General features: G+C 42.9%; 1 protein-coding gene across 2 annotated transcripts in view; it reads right to left on the bottom strand.

Annotated features, from left to right (window-relative positions):
• Positions 1 to 24,480, bottom strand: part of rgs12b (regulator of G protein signaling 12b) — an 88,970-nt gene that overhangs the window by 21,958 nt on the left and 42,532 nt on the right. For both annotated transcript variants that reach the window (XM_080759780.1, XM_080759781.1), the window contains exons 7-11: positions 20,770 to 20,791; positions 11,382 to 11,551; positions 5,440 to 5,532; positions 3,189 to 3,332; positions 1,101 to 1,286 (exon numbers count right to left, since the gene is read on the bottom strand). In XM_080759780.1, the coding sequence (XP_080615906.1) occupies positions 1,101 to 1,286; positions 3,189 to 3,332; positions 5,440 to 5,532; positions 11,382 to 11,551; positions 20,770 to 20,791 (615 nt within the window). The remainder of the gene's footprint in view (positions 1 to 1,100; positions 1,287 to 3,188; positions 3,333 to 5,439; positions 5,533 to 11,381; positions 11,552 to 20,769; positions 20,792 to 24,480) is intronic.

The following is a 24,480-nucleotide window of genomic DNA, read 5'->3' as shown; positions in this document are numbered from 1 at the left end:
TCTACAGGTCAAGGACTGCCCCCTTCAGGCTGGGTGAGCAGCTCTTTGTAGCCTGGGATTCCCAGTGGAATTTTCGAAAGTAAGACTCTCGCAGTGGATTATGGAGGCTATAAGGTTAGCCTATACCTCGTGTGGTTCTGAACCCCCAGAGGGTCTACGTGCACACTCTACAAGAGGTTTGTCTGCATCCTGGGCCTTGGCCAGGGGAGTCCCGATTCAGGATGTCTGCGCTGCGGCGAGTTGGTCGTCTCCGTCGACCTTCGCCACGTTTATAACCTGGATGTGGCCCCTGCAACCCTGGGACATGCAGTCCTGGGGGTTGCCGCCCATTTGAGTCAGGAAGTCTGACTGTTTTTTGTTTTGGTCAAGAGGTCCCTTCTGGCCCCTGGCCTTTAAAAACCTTCTCAGTCTCCCTTGCGGGAGGGACGCACATTCACGTGACGTCTCTCTGGAAAAAGGGGGACCGTGGAGCGGTCCTGTCAGCCGGGGTGATCATACGGGAGTTTTATGATGACCCATATGACTCTCTTCGAGAGAGGCACTTTAGACAACTTCGGGTTACTTCAGTAACCTCAGTTGTATAAGTGACTCGAAGAAGAGAGTCATTGAACTGCCCGTCTGCTTTGGCAGGCGGCAGAAAAATGGTTGATAGGAATGACTCGGCGTTCACGCCCACCGGTTTTATACCTGCGGGTCAGGACCGGAGGCGCCGCCTTGAGTGACAGCTCCACGAACCAATAAATTAGCTCGTGAGTTTATGTTTTGTTCTGTGCTCCAGCGCCACCAAGTGTCTCGGACCCATATGACTCTCTTCTTCGAGTCACTTATACAACTGAGGTTACTGAAGTAACCCGAAGTTTCAGAGGTACGAGGCGTTGAAAATACTACTTTGACTGGAGGTACGAATGGGGGTATGAATATATACGCAGCTGGCAGAAAAATATTAAAGGGTGTGGTAACAATTTCAGCACGTGCGTGGGGGTCCCAGGTTCAATATTTTGGATGGGACATGTGGTTAACTGTCAGTGTGAAAAATGAAGGGTCCATCTTGGGTCAATTTCTAACAAAATTAGGATTTTGCAGGGTTTTTTTGTATTTACCTTCTTGGGCGTGGAGAGGTTGGATCGGTCCGAGGAGCCTGTGGTGCTGTGCTTGGAGGTGGGGCTGCTGGGGATGTGGTAGGGGTCCGGGAGGGGCCGACCCTCCACCTCAGCCAGCATGCACTCCTGGTAGAGCAGAGACTTGAGGAAGCGCGTGTAACTGTCAAACTTCATCAGGTTGAAGATCTGGAGAAGAAGCAGGGGGTGAGGAGAGGAGGGAGGGAGGGAGGAGGACAGAGACAAGAGTTCAAGAAAGAACCCAAAAACTCAATGTTGATCTTCACAGTTCTGTGTATTTTGTAGGTGTTTAGGGCGACTGTGGCTCAGTAGGTAGAGCAGGTCGTTCAATGATCCGTGGGACGGTGGTTAGAATCCCAGCTCCTCCTGTCTACATGTTGAAGTGTCCTTGGGCAAGACACTGAACCCTACATGGCCTCTAAAGAGTCGGTCGGTGTGACTGTGAGCTCGCTACCATTGGTGTGTGAATGTGGGAAGTGAGGACGCTGCAGGCGTCGACTGTTCGCCGCTTCACCTCCCAATGTATGAATGAATGAACCATTGTAAAGCGCTTTGAGCACTTGGATAAGCGCTGTTAAAATGCAATTAATTGAATCTGGTGTCAAGTCAATGGTGCCACAAGATCTCAGTAAACTCAGCAGGATTCTAAGAAAGTGTCTCATGTGCGTGCATGACTGTGTGTGTGCGTGTGTGGATTTGTTCTGCTTTAGTGAGAGAGAGAGAGAGAGAGAGAGAGAGAGAGAGAGAGAGACCGACATCGGGTCAGAAAGAAGGAATAAGCATTATTTACGTGGTATATCGCCACAGACTTGTGACTCTTATCAGAGTTTGAACATTTGAGCTGCTGCAATCAATGCAGCTATTCAGCCAGTAACCGAACCAACCCCCTCACGCCACAGATACACACAACGTCATCTATGCAGCCATTCAGATCCATCATGCTGTCCCAGATGACACTGCAGATAAACCTCACACTGGGTCAACAGCTAGAGCAGTGTGGTTTTTCAACAATTTTCATATCAAGGCCCATTATGTATTCAGAATCTGAGCCCACGGACCACCAATTGATGAGATTCAGCCTCTCAGACCCAAGACTTGGATAAGATTTTGTCCACAATTCCATGTAATGCTGTATTGATGTTGGTACCATAGGCGAAGTGTTGATCAAAATAACAACTCTTACTCATTCTCTATTTGGACTTCTTGTAAATGAAATGATGTAGATGTTTAACAATAGTTTAATTCTTGAGAGTGTAAAATGAAAACAAATTTGGTTTAATTTTACACTTTTCTATATAAGGGTCCATTTGGTTACCAACTCTCCATCTGGGGACCACCTGGAACCGCCTCAAGGACCACTGATTGAAAACCACTGAAGTAGTGTGTTGAGATATAACCACATTTAAGAACACCATCATATATCAAAACTTGATGTGATGATCATTCATCACTAACTTAGTTCTAGCATGTACGTGTGGGCTTGTTTGTGTACGTTTGATGGTTTTGCGCATAGATATAAAAAAATCAGACCCGTCTGAGCCGAGTGGCGCTGTACTGTACTGTACGTGTGTGTGTTAGGCTGAATCTTGCTGGTGAAAAAAAACGTATTTCCGTGCTTGGGACGGACCCAGCCAGGGACACACATTGCTGGGAAATGGAGTGGCTGCACCACTCAAAAAATAGATGCCTCATTGGCCACTGCAGTTCGTTGTTGGAGCGTTGTATGTACAGTATGTGCAAAAGGACGTGGAAGTGCCCAGGAAGTGCCGAACGTCTCTGCCCAAGTGACGTCACTCATGCGACTTCTCCATGTCTCTCGCTCTCACTTAAGTGACTACTGGTCAATAACATGTTACGCACACTTGGCAAGCTTCCGCTCATGCTTCCGCTGTGCTTCCGCTGTGCTTCGCATGCATGCATGCTTGAGTTCGTGCATGTGTGTGTGTGTGTGTGTGTGTGTGTGTGTGTGTGTGTGTGTGTGTGTGTGTGTGTGTGTGTGTGTGTGTGTGTGTGTGTGTGTGTGTGTGTGTGTGTGTGTGTGTGTGTGTGCGTGCGCTCCGTGCCATGCACCTGCAGCTGTTGCTCCTTGAACATATCGGGCCGCGGGGCGTTCAGAATGTCGTCGGCCAGCTGTGCCTGGCTGTCGATGTTGACCGGCGTGGTGGCCTTGCTGGACAGGAAGCTGTTGTAGATCTCCCTGGCACGCTGAGACAACTGGAAGGACACAGAACGGAGCAGCGTTGAGCTGGACAGCAAATCTTTTGAATGAAATTCAGGTTAGTTTTAGTCATACATATCGCAAGATCGTAGTCGACAAAATCTACAGTTGATTGAGTCAACTAAAATGTTATTTTGGCGGGCCCTGATGGCGTAGTAATAACTCATTTTACACTTGGTTACTTGCATGCTGAAAACAGCTGATTTTCAGCATGCATAAAATGACTTGTCTTGTAGTTCTACTGGGCCTTTTCTCCACTAGTCCCTCCCTAACATTTTAGTTTTAATTTGATTTTGATGAAATTCTCAATATATTAAGTCTTAGTTTAATCATCATAACATCTTATGATGTTTTTAATTAGTTTTCGTCAGTGAAAATCAACACCCAACAGAGAGGGGGGGGGGGGGGGTTTGAGATAAAGTGAGTGATGGGGGGAGAGAGAGAGAGAGAGATGAAGGGTCGTTGTTCTACCATCTGTACAGCACCTGGAGTCCAGATCCATGCCAAACAATGTGATCGGCCTCTGCAGTGCAGTGTGTATGTGATTACAGTAAGATCTGCAATGTTTCACAGTTAAATTAACTCATCTGCTGCCAGATTTATTTCGCCCCCTGTTCTCCCCTTGCAAGGCTTTTTTCCCCCGTTCATCTCAGCTTTTCCGCATTTTGTTTCTTTCAGCGTTTTGGACGAGCGCTAGCCCCTCCTATACACGGGTTTAATGTTTGTTTTGTAAACGCATTGACAATGAAGGCAAGATTTACGTCATATTGTCTCTTTATTGTTAATGGCGTTTAATGTTTGTGTTTGCACCGTTTGTTTTATATCACCATTACATCACCTAATCAACATGAGTTAGACTTTAATATGTTAGCACGGGTGTGATTTTTATTTATTGTATTTTAGTTATATTCGGTCGATTGCTGACATGGACACTTGTCCTGTGTTCACAGGAAGGAACACATTTTGTCCATTAGACCCAGCTGGTCCACTGTACTGTACTGTACTGTACTGTACTGTACTGTACTGTACTGTACTGTACTGTACTGTACTGTACTGTACTGTACTGTACTGTACTGTACTGTACTGTACTGTACTGTACTGTTCACTCTACGGAGAGGGTGATTGGCCGCCCTCTGCCCTCCCTCAAGTCCCTGCACGACTCCAGGGTGCTGAAGAGAGCAAGGAAGATAATGGCCACGGCCTCCTCACCCTGCTCCCCTCTGGGAGAAGACTGCGGCTCCCGAAGCGACGAAAGCCCGTCACAGACTAAGTATTTTCACCTGGTCTGCCAGGCTGCCCTTCCACCCCTGCCCCCTAGTGATACCGGCACTTTAAACACCGGCGACATTGATGCACTATGAACTATAACCCTGCACTTTATATTTATTTCCCTGCACAGTGTTGTCTTATGTCTGTTGGTATTTGTGAAAAAAAGAATTGAATGCTCATATTAATGGCAAATGAAGGTATCTGAATCTGATTTAATAACTGTACTGTACTGTACTGTACTGTACTGTACTGTACTGTACTGTACTGTACTGTACTGTGCTGTACTGTACTGTGCTGTGCTGTGCTGTACTGTAGGTGTTCATTATATTTGTAGATCAGCTATTTTTGCTATATTTCAATTGAAATCCTGATTATTATTTTTTTGCCGTTTTTGAATTGGAATCCTGAAAAGTATTTTTTTTATTTAATTTCAAATGCATTTAGTAATAGTTATGTTAACTTTATGAACAAAATACAAATTCTTTCTGATATTCTGATATTAACCTGTGGGCTCTCCTGGGCCGCCATGTGCCCATGTACTGTATGCTGTAGGTCAGGGGTGCCCTTGATTGAATTACATGAAAAAGGGCCTGTCAGCTCAAACCCACAATGCAATATTTTGTGAGTGTTGCAGACAGTGCACAAACGCAGCAAAACCCTACCTATTTCCATTCCAAGTGCATTTGTCTCATATAATATATATAACGCCAGCACTGCTATTCCAAAGCTCCCTCAGGTACAGCAATTGTATAATTATTTTGGTTATTGAGCTGGTCATTTTGAAAGTAACTCTCAAGTCAAAAAAGTGTGGGCACCTCCAGCAGTACGTGTTACCTGTTTCTTGTCATTCTCAGGGACGTGGCTGAAGAACTCACAGGCCTGCCAGAACACGATGTTCTCCTCACTGAACTCTTTCTTTAGAAACTCCTGCAGTACAAAGGATCGCACAAATAAACATATCAGACAAGAATAGAATTGGTTCTGATACACAAGGACACAGTTGAGAGATAAGAGAGAATGGAAGCAGCACAAGTCATTCCGGGGGTCAGATAAACAGAATATAGAATGATAGGGTCATTTTGGGGGGTCAGATAAACAGAATTAAAGGAACGATAGAGTCAGGGTCAGGTGTGCTCAGGTCATATCCTGGAATTGAAATGGAATAACACCCTTGGCTACGTTTGTTTCAGCAACATCAACATAAAATACACTCACTGCAAGCATTATTGTCTAGAATGTGTCTAGTATGGAGCGTATGCATGCAGCGTGTGTGTGTGTGTGTGTGTGTGTGTGTGTGTGTGTGTGTGTGTGTGTGTGTGTGTGTGTGTGTGTGTGTGTGTGTGTGTGTGTGTGTGTGTGTGCGTGTGTGTGTGTGTGTGTGTGTGTGTGTGTGTGTGTGTATACCATCTCAGAGCTGGGATATAGGTACAGACTATTTGTCTTTATATTTGGCAGCCTAGGGCATACCCCCACAGACTGGTTGTTAGAGGGTTCCAACAACTTGGGATGCCCAGAAAGGAGGCAAAAAAAGGCTGGCAAAGCATTGAGGTGTCTCTGCTATAAATGGCAGCCGTCATATATGGCGGAGACGTTGTTACTTATACCCATAGAGTACTGAGTGGTACCTTGAAAGCACATGCCATGATGTTGTGCAACTCCAATGCACCTAGAACTAGACAACCTCGGAGAGGTCGCAATTTAAAAAAATTGCAGAGTGTGGTTGCCGCAGTGGCTTACATATATATACCCCTCCCACTGATATTGCCAGCCTGTTACAGTTTCAAGTCACACCTTAGATCGTGTGTAAGTAATTCGGAGGGGATTTAACCCCCGAAATTCTGGTTTTTCGACAAACGGTTACATTTATCGCGTTTGCGGCGCCCCCTATGGATGAAAATGGAATTGCTTTTGGAACTCGGTTGAACGAACCACCCCGGACATGTGATTCAAATTTTGGATGGATTGGACATTCCGTTCGTGATTTATGGCATTTTTCGTGATATAGGCCCCTCCTACTGACTTCGGAAGACGATTACGGCCGAACGATACGCACTACCGAAAATCTGCGTTTCTGTTTTAATCGGATGGGTCCAGAGATCACGTGTACATATTTTTGTGAGATTTGGACAAAATCTGTAGGAGGAAAAGCAAAAAGTGTGTTTTGGACAAAATTCAAAATGGCGGAAAATCCATCATGGCGGAAATGGGCGTGGCCTATATGGGGAGATGCGTCATGACCCAAGGAATCCAGGGAAAAAATAATTTTGATTTTACGACATACGGTTCAAGAGTTATGAGCCAAAAGGTAAAGTGGGCTGTTATAGCGCCACCATGAGGCCGACCTAAAAATATATATTTTTAATTAATTTTAGTGATAATTAGGAAATATTCCTCCAAGTTTTGTAACTATAGTGCTTACAGTCTCAGAGGGAAAAATACTTGAATGTGATTTTGTGCATTTTTCCATTGAAGTCAATGGGATAATTTAATTCACTAATAAATTCATATCAATTAAACTATACAACATTTCTCTTAGCAAAGTACACGCCATCGATTCCCGATTTTTCCGGTCAATTTGACATATGGCTCAAGTGTGTACAGTCAAAACTGAGGGAGGAGTAGTGCGTCAAAATAAAGACTAGTGGAATAATAAGTGGAATACTAGAAAGGCAGTTCCTGTAGAAACTGCGTGGGCTCGCATAAATTGCAATGTATAAAGTTTTTGCCGTGTCAAGTTTGAAACTCGGGGACCGGAGTAATAGTGTTCCCATTGGTGGTCTAAATCCATAATCAATATTTCGGGACTGTAGCATATTGTAAACAAAAGTAGAAAATGTATTAAAGCTGAAGTAAAAGTAAAAAAAAAGTATGAACATTTGGAAAAACTATAGTTTAAGCATAAATAACTGCATAAAGCGGAATAAAGTATGTGGAAGCTGTAGAAGTGTTTTTAAAAGTTTTTCTTTAAATGAAAAAAAAAAAATCTTTATTAAAAAAATTCAAGTTTTTTATATATATATATAAAATATATTTTTTTTTTTCATAAGTAAAAAAAAAAAAGGTTAAAGTTTTTTTTTTTTAAGTTTGCATTTTTTTCAAAAAATTTCATTTTTTTCAAAAAAATACTTTTTTTTCAAAAAAATATTTTTTTTTTCAAAAAAATACTTCTTTTTCAAAAAAATACTTCTTTTTCAAAAAAATACTTTTTTTTCAAAAAAATACTTTTTTCAAAAAAATACTTTTTTCAAAAAAATACTTTTTTTCAAAAAATTACTTTATTTTTAATTTTTTTGCGTGCGTGCGTGCGTGCGCTTGCGAGAGCTGTGTAAAGGCCAGCCAATAGGAAGACAGGGTGTGTGTGTGCGTGTGTGCGTGCTCTTGCGAGAGCTGTGTAAAGGCCAGCCAATTGCACAAATAGCAGACCTACAAGCTCACAAGGTATCGCAGAGCAACTCATTGAGATCTTGTAACTTTAATGTCAGCCCTGTAATTAAGCCCTTATATGTCTCAGCTGTGGACGTAAAAGACTTCCAAGTTCTATGCCAGTACTATGACTGGGAGATTATAATGGCCGTGAATGGGGGGAAACTATGCCCCGAACAAATTGCTCTATCGCAAAAAGTAAAAGTCGAATGCAAATATTTTTTTCGCTGTGAGTGGCCTGAGATATTGAGGTACACCATGTGCGATTGTGGTGTTGGTACGATTGAAAATGTGGTTATAAGAGCGAGTTAAGAATTGTCAGCGCGATAATTTCCTCGTAAGAATTATACAATGGAGGTCAATGAGCAGATTGACTGTTTTTGTGTCACTTAAAAGGCCGTAGTTCACATTCTATATGTCTCTGTGCTTTGGTGGTCACATTGTGTGAAAGAGGACATGTGTGGCTACAAAATGACCAAAGAACATGCGTGTAAAATGAATACTTTGGCCGGGACGACAATTTGTTTGGTAAATTTTCAAGGAAAGAATTTCAGTTTCCACACTCTAGTCAAAGAGGCCCCGCACTCTAAGATGGCACTAATTAGCCGAAACGGCCTGCGATTGAACTGCGATTTCGGAAAAACCGTTCAACGTATTCGAATACGGTTTGAACCGTCCAGAGTCCAGAGTCGTGTGAGCGTTCTAAAGTTTAAATCACGTTTCTACGACAAAGTATGCCAGAGTAATGAGGCTGCAAAAGTGAGGTTGATTTAGAGATAAATCCCATTCATTGTCTATGGGAGGCAAAAACTATAAATAAAGTTAAATATTTTAAAAAGTATAAACTTTTTCAAAACAACTTTTTCACCAATGAAAGTTCAAAGATAGATGAACATTATAAAGTTTGAATGAAGTTTCAAAGTGAAAGTATGACGGAGTAATAAGAGCTCAAAAAAGTTAACTGTGAAAAATGGGACCTTTCTTCCATCGACTCTCATTATAAAGGATGTAAAAAAAAGTATAAAAGTTAAAAAGTATAAAAAGTATAAAACTTTGTAAAAAGTTGTATGCAAGCCACAATCACTTCAAAGAGCTGAACAGTTTGAAGTTTGAACTAAATTTCTAGCATAAAGTATGTGGAAGTAGTAGTGTGTCAAAAAAAAGGGTGGAATAAATAAATAAACTTATAAATATAGGCTGGCAATAACTAGTGTGTGCTCGCTGTAGCGAGCCCACAACTAGAAAGGCAGTTCCTGTAGAAACTGCGTGGGCTCGCATAAATTGCAATGTATAAAGTTTTTGCCGTGTCAAGTTTGAAACTCGGGGACCGGAGTAATAGTGTTCCCATTGGTGGTCTAAATCCATAATCAATATTTCGGGACTGTAGCATATTGTAAACAAAAGTAGAAAATGTATTAAAGCTGAAGTAAAAGTTAAAAAAAAGTATGAACATTTGGAAAAACTATAGTTTAAGCATAAATAACTGCATAAAGCGGAATAAAGTATGTGGAAGCTGTAGTGTTTTTAAAAGTTTTTCTTTAAATTAAAAAAAAAAAATCTTTATTAAAAAAATTCAAGTTTTTTCTTTTAAGTAAAAAAAAAAAAAGAGGTTAAAGTTTTTTTTTTTAAGTTTTCATTTTTTTCAAAAAATTACTTTTTTTTCAAAAAATTACTTTTTTTTCAAAATAATACTTTTTTTTCAAAATAATACTTTTTTTTCAAAATAATACTTTTTTTGGAAAAAATACTTTTTTTGGGAAAAAATACTTTTTTTTGGAAAAAATACTTTTTTTGGAAAAAATACTTTTTTTTGGAAAAAATACTTTTTTTAATTTTTTTGCGTGCGTGCGTGCGTGCGTGCACTTGCGAGAGCTGTGTAAAGGCCAGCCAATAGGAAGACAGGGTGTGTGTGTGCGTGTGTGCGTGCGTGCTCTTGCGAGAGCTGTGTAAAGGCCAGCCAATTGCACAAATAGCAGACCTACAAGCTCACAAGGTATCGCAGAGCAACTCATTGAGATCTTGTAACTTTAATGTCAGCCCTGTAATTAAGCCCTTATATGTCTCAGCTGTGGAAGTAAAAGACTTCCAAGTTCTATGCCAGTACTATGACTGGGAGATTACAATGGTTCTGAAGGGGGGAAAACTATGCCCCGAACAAATTGCTCTATCGCAAAAAGTAAAAGTCGAATGCAAATATTTTTTTCGCTGTGAGTGGCCTGAGATATCGAGGTACACCATGTGCGATTGTGGTGTTGGTACGATTGAAAATGTGGTTATAAGAGCGAGTTAAGAATTGTCAGCGCGATAATTTCCTCGTAAGAATTATACAATGGAGGTCAATGAGCAGATTGACTGTTTTTGTGTCACTTAAAAGGCCGTAGTTCACATTCTGTATGTCTCTGTGCTTTGGTGGTCACATTGTGTGAAAGAGGACATGTGTGGCTACAAAATGACAAAAGAACATGCGTGTAAAATGAATACTTTGGCCGGGACGACAATTTGTTTGGTAAATTTTCAAGGAAAGAATTTCAGTCTCCACACTCTAGTCAAAGAAGGCCCGCACTCTAAAATGGCACTAATTACACGAAACGGCCTGCGATTGAACTGCGATTTCGGAAAAACCGTTTAACGTATTCGAATATGGTTTGAACCACGAAAAAGTCCAGAGTCGTGTGAGCGTTCTAAAGTTTAAATCACGTTTCTACGACAAAGTATGCCAGAGTAATGAGGCTGCAAAAGTGAGCTTGATTTAGAGATAAATCCCATACATTGTCAATGGGAGGGAAAAACTATGAATAAAGTTAAATATTTTAAAAAGTATAAACTTTTTCAAAACAACTTTTTCACCAATGAAAGTTCAAAGATAGATGAACATTATAAAGTTTGAATGAAGTTTCAAAGTGAAAGTATGACGGAGTAATAAGAGCTCAAAAAAGTTAACTGTGAAAAATGGGACCTTTCTTCCATCGACTCTCATTATAAAGGATGTTAAAAAAAAGTTAAAAAGTTAAAAAGTATAAAAAGTATAAAACTTTGTAAAAATAAAAATACAAGCACCCATCACTGCAAAGAGCTGAACAGTTTGAAGTTTGAACTAAATTTCTAGCATAAAGTATGTGGAAGTAGTAGGGTGCCAAAAAAAGCGGCAGAATAAAGAAGCGGAATAATAAATATAGGCTGGCAATAACTAGTGTGTGCTCGCTGTAGCGAGCCCACAATTAATAAAGTGTTACAATTACAAGAGTCTGGTTGCCTGTGGGCAACCACACTAATTATATGTGTCCTTGTATGCATCTCCTTTGTGTGGACATAAATAAAATGGTTAAAATGTGTGCGTGCGTGCGTCCTCTTACAGAGAAGTATCTGACTCCCACGGGGTCCTGCAGCAGCCTCTCGAAGCACACGGCCCAGCTGGCCACACGGCGCTCCGTGTGTCTCCGGTGGCTCTGGACGCTGGGCAGGCTGGCATTACTGTTCAGACTGTTGTCACTGCCACAGCCCTGGAGTTCACTGCTGTTCAGCTCTGTGGAGTGCACACACACACACACACACACACACACACACACATTAAGGGCCTTGCAAACGTGACGCCAGGAATGCAGGCGTTGTTGCGTGGATCAACACAGGTCTCCTCCAGGTCTGTTGAAGAGGGGCGCAACAACGCAAGCGTAAAAAAAAAAAGCTAAACAGAATCCAAGTCTGGTGAGTCGCAGGCGTGTGCACGAAACGAGCACGCACACAACAACTTCACGGGACCGCGCTCATGTAAATACGCTTGCGTAGTCACACTCGAAGTCTCATTGAAAATGAACTATAGGCGCGTTTTATCGCTCCCCGTTTGAAGGCCCTTTACTGTTCAGACTGTTGTCACTGCCACGCAGTCACAGCCCTGGAGCTCCGTGCTGTTGAGCTCTGTTTCACTCACACACTCTCACACATACATGACACACACACACCAAATGACCAGAACTATTTAATATTGACCAAAACAAGACCAGAACTCCCACCACGGGACTCAGGCAATCAAGTAATACCTTTGCTAACCACTATTATTGGACACTAAGGATGTTGATATTCATGCTGTATTCATCTTCAGGGCCCCAAATCACACCTTAGAAAGCACGAGTGTCTATTTCAAACACAAAGTGATTTTTGACTGGGGGGGGGGTCATATTTTGACAGAAGCAACTGCCTGTCATAATTTCACCCCCCTCCCTATCTAATTATTGGACAGTATTAGGATGTTTATATTCATCTTTAGAGCCCCAAATCACACCTTAGAAAGCATGAGGGTCTATTTCAAACACAACGTGGGTCACCAAAAATAGCCGGTGTACTAGCTCACAAGGCATCACAACGTGATCTGCTAGAGAGTTGGTGTAGATGGAAAAATAACTCATGGAGTACAGTGCAACTCAGGTCTGTTTTACTAAGCATAAAGGGTCTGAGTGCTTTAACTGAAGGGATAGTGATTCTATGGATCAGGGACGTGCACAACTGCACACATAGACATCAAAGGGGGCTTCAGCCCCTGCCCTTTTACCCGTCCTGCCCTTTCCAAACCACGAATGCATCATTCACTACTCACTAGGATGAAAGAAATGTAAATGCCACTCCAGTCCATGCCAGCATTCAGGAGATTTATTTCCCCCCGGAAGTCTCCTGAACTTGAACACAGTATTTTGAACAAATGTATTTAGAAGTCCATGTCCTTAAACCATACATCTCCAGTAGCTAAAGAGTGCGCCCCGAAAATAGCAGATATACAAGCTCTCAACGTGTCGCGCTGCGACGCGTTGAGAGCTTGTAGATCTGCTATTTTCAAAATGTTTTGTCCAAAAGTGCAATCTTTATATGGGATGTCAGCCCCTGCCCCTCTAACACTCTCTGCACGTCCCTGCTATGGATGTTATCAAAGTATCTTAATGCCCCCCTGGACAGGCGACGTCACGGCACCCTAGGGTGCCACAGAACCCACTGTGAGAAACCCTGCTCTGGTGTCTGAATGAGCTCTTTAAGAATCAACTCCTTCACTGCCATGGCTTCAGATTCAAAGCTGATGTGCAAATGGTTCAGCTCATTTTAAAAATGAGCTGACCACGTTTCAGATAACCTATGTACGACTTGTACGTGTGTTTAACCCATTCTGTACGGGAACCTCTTTTGGTGTTTAAGCATTCTGTTATACTTTAGCTATTAAAAAAAAAAAACTGATCTACAATCTCATAGCGTCGCACGGAGATTGTAGATCTGCTATTTTTGAAAAATCGTGAAAATGTGCCTCAAATCTTTGAAAATATATTATTTTAGAGTGAACATTTTTAACTCAAATCTTTGCTTCTGGGGGGTCCCTGGAACAACATATTTTCAGATGGGGTTGGCGGCCAATTACATATATTGTTGGGGGTCCTTGACATGAAAATGTTTGAGAACGACTGACACAGAAACATGGGTTTTTCAGAAAACTGTCAGGATTTAGAAGGCATTTTGTAGAATCATCCTCCGGGTCTAAATGTTTAAAATAATGGACAGTACAGTATAGAGTTTCAATACTCCACAAGTACTCTGTCAGGATAATAGTAGTCTTCCACTATAAAATGTATTTCGTTTATCCCCAGACAGTAATAACTAGATGTGCCCCTCAGGGCACAGGTCTCCACCAGGGCAGGTCAGGCTGTGGCCTCCTGGTGGCGCTATAACTAGATGTACCCCTCAGGGCACAGGTCTCCACCAGGGCAGGTCAGGCTGTGGCCTCCTGGTGGCGCTATAATAGGCCAATGTGAAAAGGTTGCCATTTCTTCTTACGCCTTTGGTGGCAATTGGATGATTTGAGGCATTTTGTTCCAAAAATGTGTTTTGCTAAAATCCACCTGTTGGTGGTGCTATAACAGGCCAATGTGAAAAGGGTGGGATATATTCCTCAGCCTATAGAAAAGTGTGTGAAAGATTTCACGTAAATTGCACGCTGTGATAATGATTTGAGGAGTATTATCCAAAAATTACAAAAGTCTGCCTCCTGGTGGCGCTAGGCCACACACACACACACACACACACACACACACACACACACACACACACACACACACACACACACACACACACACACACACACACACACACACACACACACACACACACACAGAGTGCAAAACATACTCTCTCCCCATGCCTTCGGCCTGGTGGAGACAATAATAATAATGTAATATAATTAAATCAACAGTGCATTCCAGTGTTACTTAGCATAGCTAGTGTTAGCTATAGATTGTAGCCTCAAACATGATGAATATCCAAAACAAAGAAAACAGACATTTACCATAAACAATGTATTCTGTAATACAGCCCAGCCCAGTGTCGGAAATGATGTCACATTATGTCAAAGTACAAACATATTTAAATGCAGGCCGAGTCGTCTATGTTTAAAAACTCTGTCCCGTTCATGTCAACACTGTCCATTGTGAAAGCCATTCTCCAGAGCTAAACTACTTGCGCGAGAATGTATGCAAGGGTGTGGGTCCCTTTCTTCTCTTATATAATCCTAGCCAGGGGTCATCCATGTGTGTGTACACACATGTCTGTGGCAAACCTTTGATTTACACACCATTATAATGTTCTTATTTTGACCATAAGACGCAATTACTGAATGTCAAGTCTCCAGGTTTTCTTCTGAATATGTATGTCACCAATTTACTACGACACTATGGCATATTAGCAGTCCTAGTACTAGTGGTTCTCAAATGTTTTATTTGCAAGGACCCCCTTAACTCTGAGAGTGTGCAAAGAACCAACATTTGGTTTCATTTGAACACTCAGAGTCACAGACCTGTTATGGTCATTCAGGGTTTCATTTGAACACTCAGAGTTACAGACCTGTTATGGTCATTCAGGGTTTAATTTGAACACTCAGAGTTACAGACCTGTTATGGTCATTCAGGATTTCATTTGAACACTCAGAGTTACAGACATGTTATGGTCATTCAGGGTTTCATTTGAACACTCAGAGTTACAGACCTGTTATGGTCATTCAGGGTTTCATTTGAACACTCAGAGTTACAGACATGTTATGGTCATTCAGGGTTTCATTTGAACACTCAGAGTTACAGACCTGTTATGGTCATTCAGGGTTTCATTTGAACACTCAGAGTTACAGACATGTTATGGTCATTCAGGGTTTCATTTGAACACTCAGAGTTACAGACATGTTATGGTCATTCAGGGTTTCATTTGAACACTCAGAGTTACAGACCTGTTATGGTCCTTCAGGGCTGGCTCTTTATGTGTTTCTGGTGATGTTATTGTCCACTAACTTTGTAAGTCCGTGGAATTTTTACTAAATCCACCAAAAGCCATTATGGCGATTATGGCGGGCCTAGCTGTTGGTTAACTGTGAAGAATGCAGTCAGAATGCAGTCAGAATGCAGTCAGCAAAGTTCAATCAGTCGAGCAGCATAGCAATTTTAGTTTTAGCTAGTCCATCACCTGAAGGTGAATGAACACAATGGGCGGTAAATGGTGCATTTACTGAATATAGCGCCTTTATCCAAGGCGCTTTACATAGACTGTGCAACACATTCACCCATTCATACACCTGATGACAGAGGAAACCATGCAAGGCACCAACCTGCACATCGGGAGCAATTAGGGGTTCAGTGTCTTGCTCAAGGACACTTCGACACAAACTCTGGGGGAGCCCGGGTTCGAACTGGGCCCATACGACCACTCTACCCCTGAGCCACTGCCACCGCCCCCACCGGGTGGTCTTAAAGGCAAGCGGTCTGTCAAGGTGTGTTGTGTGGCCCATGTACAGCCATCGTGGAAGGCTTATTTTGCATTGGGGGTGTTTGGTTACGTGTAGAGTTCAGTGACAGTATTCAGAACAGCCTACACAACATCAGCTAGGGAAGTATAGCACAACACGAGTCCAGTGAAATGATGAGATAAGATGCTCCTCCCTGTCAATATACTTCCAATTACTTAAACCCTACATGTATATGTACAGTTGACCGGGTGCCTGGGCGGTCGCCCAGGGAAATAGACATTGATCCTACTCTTATTTTTTCCCAGCAACAGCAAATCTCTTTGCCGAAAATAGCTACTTGAATGAATTGCTGTAATGTTTTCACAGTGAATTTAAATGACCTTGCAATTCTTGTTTCAGAGAAGTAGAACTCTCTACTACCAGCACTGCATTCACGGATGTGCTGCTTGTAGAACTACTTTAAGTTAAAAAAAGATGTTATTTTATGGAAGAAAATAAAAACAGCCAACCTAAAAGTACTCTTACAGACAGTCTTCCTAGAAATGTACTTGAGTAAAAGTAAAGAATATTTGCCTTGAAAAGTAAGTAAGTAAGAGTAATACGTATATAACAAATGCAATAATCGAGTACAGATCCTCAGAATCTGTACGGTAGGGCAGTACATTTACTCCCTTACTGTCCACCACTGACTGACACCATGTGTAAGTAACCATAAACAAAACGTGTGTGACATAATTCAACAGGCAAAACAAGACAATCCCATCAACGCCACCTGGACAGCCGACCTATACTCATGTCATGTACAGTAGCAGCTCAACAGCCTTCCTTCAAAATGAGATGACATTTTCGTCATTCAAGAACAGGGAAGACACAAAATGCTATTATGGAGGACCGTATGGCAGACAGCAGCAAAGAGACTAGTCTTCTCTGTCTTACCGGGGTAGAGCTGGTAGGAACCAGTGTGGACTAGTCTTCTCTGTCTTACCTGGGTAGAGCTGGTAGGAGCCTGTGTGGTGCCAGCGGGCCAGATAGCGCATCCTCAGAGGTAACCAGGCCCCTCCATCCATACTCTCTCACCCAGCCAGCCAGCCAGGACGCCCCCTCGTCACAATCTCACTCACACCACTACGGGAGGGCACACGGACCCCGACAGGGCACACGTACACACACACATACACACACGTACACACACATACACCCGGCAGCATCAAAGAGAGGAAGAGAAAACGGCGAACGAGAGATAGAGAGAGCAGCCGTCGGCAAGGAGAAAGCTGCCCGACACAAGAGGAGAGCATGTGGCTTCATGCATGTGCACACACATATACGTTCACATACATAGATACGCCACGCACGTACATTCACACATAGATGTGCACACATCCAAATGGGTAAGTGATACAGGCAAACACAGGGCTCCGATTGGTGAATAATTTAAAGCAGAGGGAGGAGGGAACTAAAACCACACACACACACACACACACACACACTCTAAAGTATTGATGAGGGTCTTGTTAAAGGAAGGCCACTACTGAAACTAATGAGGCCTGCCCACATACTGTACAGCTACCCTGACGCGTGCACACACACACGCACACACACACACACACACACACACACACACACACACACACACACACACACACACACACACACACACACACACACACACACACACACACACACACACACACACACACACACACACACACACACACACACACACACACACACACACACACACACACACACACACACTTTGAGTGACATTTCCACCAACAACAAAATGAATACCCTAACCTTAAAGTCCAACATTTAAAGGAGTAGTTCCCCCAGCCCCCCAGTCCCCACCCTTACTTATTTTTCCCCCCCTCCTACGGCCAATGGGAGGCGGGTTGCCTGCGCGCCTTGCATCACATGACTTTAGTAAGGGGCAGTAGTACCGCTACTGTGTAGACAACAAGAAAGAAGTGTTGTTTTTGGCAGCAAATTTATTTTTTAGTCTTTGGAATGAAACTTCATTTAGTTTTAGTCACCTGGAATGTCTTAGTGTTAGGGTTAGGTCGACGAAATATCATAAGATTGTAGTCGACTATATCTACAGTTGATTTAGTCGACTAAAATGTGTTTTGGCGGGCCTTGATGTCGTCGTAATAGCTGATTTTACACTTAATTACACTTAAAATTTTAATGAAAATATATATAAAAACACATAATAACGCGTAATAAAAAATAATATACAACGCGTCACAGCGCGATGCGTTGTGAGCTTGTAGATCAACGATTTTCAGCATTCAAACCAAGTGTAAAATGTATTATACTTATACTGGATCTCTTGTGCAATAGTCCCTTCCTAACATTTTAGTCTAGTTTGTATTTGTTGACAAAATTGTCAATATATTTAGTCTTAGTTTTAGTCATCATAGCTTAGTTTTCATTTAGTTTTCGTCAGTGAAAAATGGTAGTCAACGAACATTTTTCGTGTACGGTCCGACATCTCGCGGAGTCTGTACTGCTCGGGGTGAGAACTCATATTTCTAATAATAGCAGCTGGGACAGCTCGGTTTCGGTTTCCGACATCTCTCTGTACTTTTCGGTTCGGAAATCAGAATACTAGCAATAGCCAGGTCCATTCGGCTCAGAGGACATTTTTTTATGGGTCTATTTGGGTACGGGTCGGTCAAAGTAGACCCCTGAAGACCTCTACCATCACATTCACAACGGTGCATCCATTTATACAACACCAGTGGCCGTGAGAGGGCGAGCTTTGTTGACGCCCTAGCGCAGTGGTTCTCAACCAGTGGTCCGGGGACCACCAGTGGTCCTTGAGGGGGTTCCAGGTGGTCCCCAGCTAAATGACGGAGAGTTGGTAACCAAATGGACCCTTATTATAGATCTTGAAAGTGTAAAATGTTACACTCTCGAGTTACATCATGTTTGTTAAACATCTGCATTACTTACAGTAATTAATTTACAAGAAGTCTACAATTAGAGAATGTCAAATAATTGGTATTTTGCCTGTTATCTCTCCTATGGTACCACATCAATACAGCATGGAATTGTGGACAAAATCTTAATCCAACAAAATATTATTTAGTTTTGGGTCTGAGAGACTAAATCTAAACAAAAGGTAGCTCAAATTCTGAATTAAAAAAAAGGATGCCCTTTATTAAATCAACGTTTCGGTCATTAGACCTTTTCAAGATCCCTTCCCGAACATTTACACCCATCACTAACCTTTGAGGTGTGCATCGGCTTTCTTACATAGCATACCGTCACAGTCAAATGCACTCCCAAAGTGTTTTACAATTTCCAGAGTTGAATTCTACTGGCATTCTACTGCATTCTCTAGCTTGAGTGGTGTCCAGTTTTTAACTGTCACTATACAACGCGCGTAAACAGAGCTGACACATTTTGTGCGTGAAGTTTATGCTTCAGCAAGTGTTGTGTGACATTTGTGTTTGTCAAGTGACACTTTATTTTTTGCCAAAGCATAAATTAGCCTCAAGTGGGCCATAAACACCAGTGCTTTGTAGTCCACAACAAGCCCCTTTCTCTGGTACGGCCCCCGGGGCCCCAAAGCCACGGGGGCTCTGATGCGTTTGGCAGACGTTAAAGCAACACTCGTGCTTTCTTACTTCAGAGAGCCTTTTTGCTAGCGTTAGCACATGATAATTGACACACATGGAGAGGGGAAGTGGCGAGCTACTGTGTGTTGGCAAAGCTCTATGTGGAAAAACCTGAACACACACCTTTCTTTAAGTGTATACCGCACAGACAGAGTAGCAGACATGCTTGTTGTTGTCTTTAAGCATACTGTAGGGCAGGCACTACTGGAAAGGAAACAGCATATGCAAAGTAAACTCCTGAGTCCTGAGTGTTTATTAGTTACATATTATGCCCCGATACTGAGAAAAACAGCTACGTTTATGTCAAAAAGAACAGAATAGAATAGATTACAATGGTTAGCCACGTGCAAGTTCAATATTGATCTGGCATTCTATAGTGTTTATCATTTCAATGTAGGGATATTCTACTGTTAGATGGATGATAGGTTCTTAGTTTACTTATGATCCTAGAGGACTATTTAAATACATTTGATGTATTACTGTAGCTTGTGTTGACCATGCTTACTGAAGCGCTCTGGATTGCTAAATGCCAAAATTGTAAATTGTCAATAACTATGTCAGATAGTCAGAACTGTAGCATGGCCATTGTTAAAAAAAAATATATATAATAAATCCAATCTCATGAAATGAGGACAGTCTCTATATGTTTTTTAAACTCAACTCCTAAAAACAGTGCTTCTCGCTTTGGCTCGCCAGTGCAACATATACTAGCCTGCCAGCCAGCCAGCCTGCCACTGTAGCTAATATTTTAAAAGCATATTATGGGACCAAGCTTTGTTTAGCAGCTCGCCAACGGTACTACTGTACATCCGTACTGCTTGCCAGCGGTACGGCGGGTGGGGCTGAGGTCGGGCAAGTAAAACCTGACTGTTTGAGTGAAATTAGCCGGTTAAAGCAGTCAGACAGATAGGGTGTCGATCTTGACAATGTCAGTGACACTACATACAGTATTTTAAGGAAGAACAAGGCAGTCTGCTGACACAGTACAATCTAAACTCAGGAGCCCGGACTAAACTCTTGTTTGAAACGGATACCGGAAACAAAGCAAAATTAGTAATGTGTTCAACTGATTACGCTCAAAAGGGGAGTCATTTGTCTGCGTTATACTAGGCAGGTGAAGCTGGTTTTCGTACTACTGTAATTATAACTTTGCAACGAGCAAAACATAATGGAAACCTGGATGTTTTGTTTCGACTACGGAAGCAGAGACAAAATGCACTCTGTATGCATCACTGATGATCAGGGGGACGATAAAAAGAAAGGAACAACTAAAAGTAAAGTCTGTCATTATACTGCAGTGAAGATAAACTGTGTTTCCTGTATTGGAGATAATACAAATGTGAAAGATTATCTACTCACCTCCATCGGATACTGCAGCGGACTGAAAGAGAACAGAGAGAGACATGGGTCAGGATCTGTCCTCATATAGATCACACACACACACACACACACACATACACAAGAGCTATGTGGCCATATGGACACTCCGACACATACCTCGTCCACTCAAACACACACATTCATAGCAATAGAATGTGTGTGAATTATCTGTGGGTGGACAGAATTATCTGTGAACTGGCTTTGCTTGCTTTGCAAGGATGCCTCTGGAAGGCGGTGTGTGCGTGCGTGCTTGCGTGCACACGTGCGTGTGTGTGTGCGTGCTTGTGTGCGTGCGTGCGTAAACCCCAAAGCAGATCCCGTGAAGATGTAATATTTACTCACACACACAACTAACTGGGATTAACAGACACATCGTTCAACGCTCGTTCACTCATCATCACAACATGTTCACACTCATTTTTCACTCACTCACTCTCACTCCCCCACGCAGCTACTATTGTACCCTTCACTCTCTCTCTTGCTCCCCCTACACACACACACACACACACACACACACACACACACACACACACACACACACACGCCTCAGAGGTGCTTTGGCCCAGACATGCTGAGCTGGGATTACAGTAGACGATGACACAAGTAGTCTAGCTTAATGTAAAACATCTCTATAGGAGGATTTAAGACATAATCGGAGGGAGTGGAGAGATTAGGTGAGAAGACTGTTGAGAAAGAAATAAAGCCAGAAAGAAATATAATAGTGGGTGGCAAAAAATAAGTTACCACTTAAGCCACACTTCGAAAACAGCGAAAATGTGTTTGTGGGCGTAAAGCGAAGATGTTCACCTATAATGACATTCTAGAGAAACTAGAGATGCCACATTGAAAGTGGTCAATAAATGAATGGTTGCATACGATAAAATGCTTATCTAAAACACATGCAGATGGACGGGCATCGATTGCAACAAAATCAGACTAATCTGCCAAAACATTTCAGAGTTGAGGTTAAATGTAAACATAGTAGGGGTAGGGGGTGGCAATAATTGCCATCCCTTGAAGGCCCAAATGACGCCCCTGACGTCTTGTTTGGGTATTTCAACTCTGAGAGTGTACACATGTAACAAAATGAACACGTGAAGCTACAAACTGTCAGTGATCAAACAACAGCAGCACACATCCAGGTGCTGGCCCCGAGGTGAACCCACATCAAAGAACACACATTCTACACTGTGCTACAGAGCACACTGGAACGCCCTCTGACATATATTATTTTAACCAGGTGCAACCTGGCTATACTGACGATGTTGAGACTAGTGAGGACAGTGGACAGTTTTTCATGATTGTCCGGAGGAAGGAAAATAGGAAGGAAAATAACCAATGACTCCAAGAGCCGGTAAAAATCATTATTAAACACTAACTAAGGACTCGTTCGACCTCGTCCTAGGCGATATGTGACCATAAATATAACTCGTCCAATGTGGGAGTTAAGTAGGCTACATGTGGATGCCAACACACACAACAGAGCATTTCTATATTGCAGTATACTGAAGTAAAACAATAAATTGTGCGTACATTTTCCACTACTGGGAAACAAACAGGAGACGTTTGTTGGGGATCAACCAAACCAGGGCTCCATCTTCAAAAGTCACATACCTCGACATTTTCCGAACATGAACCAGACGTTTCACATGAACACATTTTGAAAACGCTGAAGAAGAGTTAAGACAATGTTCTCCTCAGCTGAACCGAACTGAACTGTCCCGAGGGCCGGTCACATCCCAAAGCCCCCTGCTGGGCCCACTGGAACCCAACTGTCCTGAGGACCGGTCACATCCCAAAGCCCCCTGCTGGGCCCACTGGAACCCAACTGTCCTGAGGACCGGTCACATCCCAAAGCCCCCTGCTGGGCCCACTGGAACCCAACTGTCCTGAGGACCGGTCACATCCCAAAGCCCCCTGCTGGGCCCACTGGAACCCAACTGTCCTGAGGACCAGTCACATCCCAAAGCCCCCTGCTGGGCCCACTGGAACCCAACTGTCCTGAGGACCGGTCACATCCCAAAGCCCCCTGCTGGGCCCACTGGAACCCAACTGTCCTGAGGACCGGTCACATCCCAAAGCCCCCTGCCGTGCTCACTGGTGTTATGTGGCCAGGCCGCACGTCTCCGCTAGGCTACAGGTTGGCACCGCGGTGCGAAGGATGGTTGGTTTGGTCATGGCCTTAAACCACTACAAAGACAACACGCACGCACGCACACGGCCATATGGAAACTGTTGTCGGCACTGGACCGCTCTTTCCTCTCGTCATACACATTTCAACAGCATTATGTCTTCTCTGACATGCTATAGGTGTGTGTGTGTGTGTGTGTGTGTGTGTGTGTGTGTGTGTGCGTGTGCGTGCGTGCGCGTGCAATGTGCATATGATACTTTGCATGAGAGCAGCATATGTAATCATGTGGTCAACATCTGTTAGAGGTACCCTTTGTGTGTGTAAGAAGTATGCATTATTTTGCATGTGTGTGTGTGTGTGTGTGTGTGTGTGTGTGTGTGTGTGTGTGTGTGTGTGTGTGTGTCACCCCCCCATCCCCATGCAGCTCAGTGTGATCACTTCCAGACTTCATCTGTGGTGGAGTGGTTTGGTCCCGGGGCTGGGGGGGCCCCCAATCCCCCTGTCTTCCCTCTCTTTTCTCTCTCTCTCAGCCCATTTCCCTCACTATGTATTCCCATTTCCCCCTCTCTCTCTCCCCCTGCCTGGGCCCCTTCATCCCAAACTCTTCATCTGCCCATCTCTCCTCCGACTTCCTCCGTCTATTATCCTGCGTTCTTCTCACCATCACATGTCAAGTAACGACGTATACTGTACCTTTACTCAAGTACCGTACTTAAGCACACTTAAGTTGAGGTATGTTTGTGTACGTTTTTCAATACTTTATACATCTACTCCACTACACTTCAGAGGCAATCAATGTACTTTTTACTCGACAATTATTTGACAACATATATTCACCAGTTAATCCTTATGGCTACAGAATTCCCTTCCCTTCCCTCTCTCCTCCATTCCAGTGGCAGCGCAGAGCGTCCTGGCAGATGATCCTGGCCATTCCTGACAGCCCACAGAGGAATGAGCGGGCTTTTCCAAAACCTTCCCTCCGTTGCGTTAAATTACGTTCCACCACAGGCCTTTCATTCTGCCCCGAACGAACACCCCGCCGTCCCTTTCACTATAGCTGTAGTTTTCACCCAGTGGTCCTTCAGGAGGTTCCAGGTGGTCCCCAGCTAAATGATGGAGAGTTGGTAACCAAATGGACCCTTATTAGATCTTTAACTCTTGAGTGTAAAATGATTACACTCTCAAGAGTTACATTATTGTTAAACATCTGCATTGCTTAATTTACAAGAAGCCTCTACAATTAGAGAATGTAGAAGAATTGTTATTTTGATCTACAATTATCTCTCCTATGGTACCAACATCAATACAGCATGGATAGTGGACAAAATATAGTATTCAACAACAACAACAATTAAAGACACAATACAAGTCGAGTCCATTCACGCCGTGGCCTACTGTAAAATGTTCCTCCTAGACATAGCAAATCATGTGTTGACACATATAGCAGACTGCTGAAATCTTCTTAATGATCTTTTAGAAAGTGGGCAAATTACCAAACAGGGACATTCCGTTATTGAGTAATCTCATACATAACATGAGTGTCTAATTCTTGATCCAAA

This window comes from Protomyctophum bolini, assembly GCF_963924005.1.
Source record: "Protomyctophum bolini genome assembly, chromosome: 3".
In the NCBI taxonomy this organism is placed as follows: domain Eukaryota; kingdom Metazoa; phylum Chordata; class Actinopteri; order Myctophiformes; family Myctophidae; genus Protomyctophum; species Protomyctophum bolini.
The sequence above is the reverse complement of the archived record's forward strand: the minus strand, read 5'-3'. Positions and strand labels throughout refer to the sequence as shown.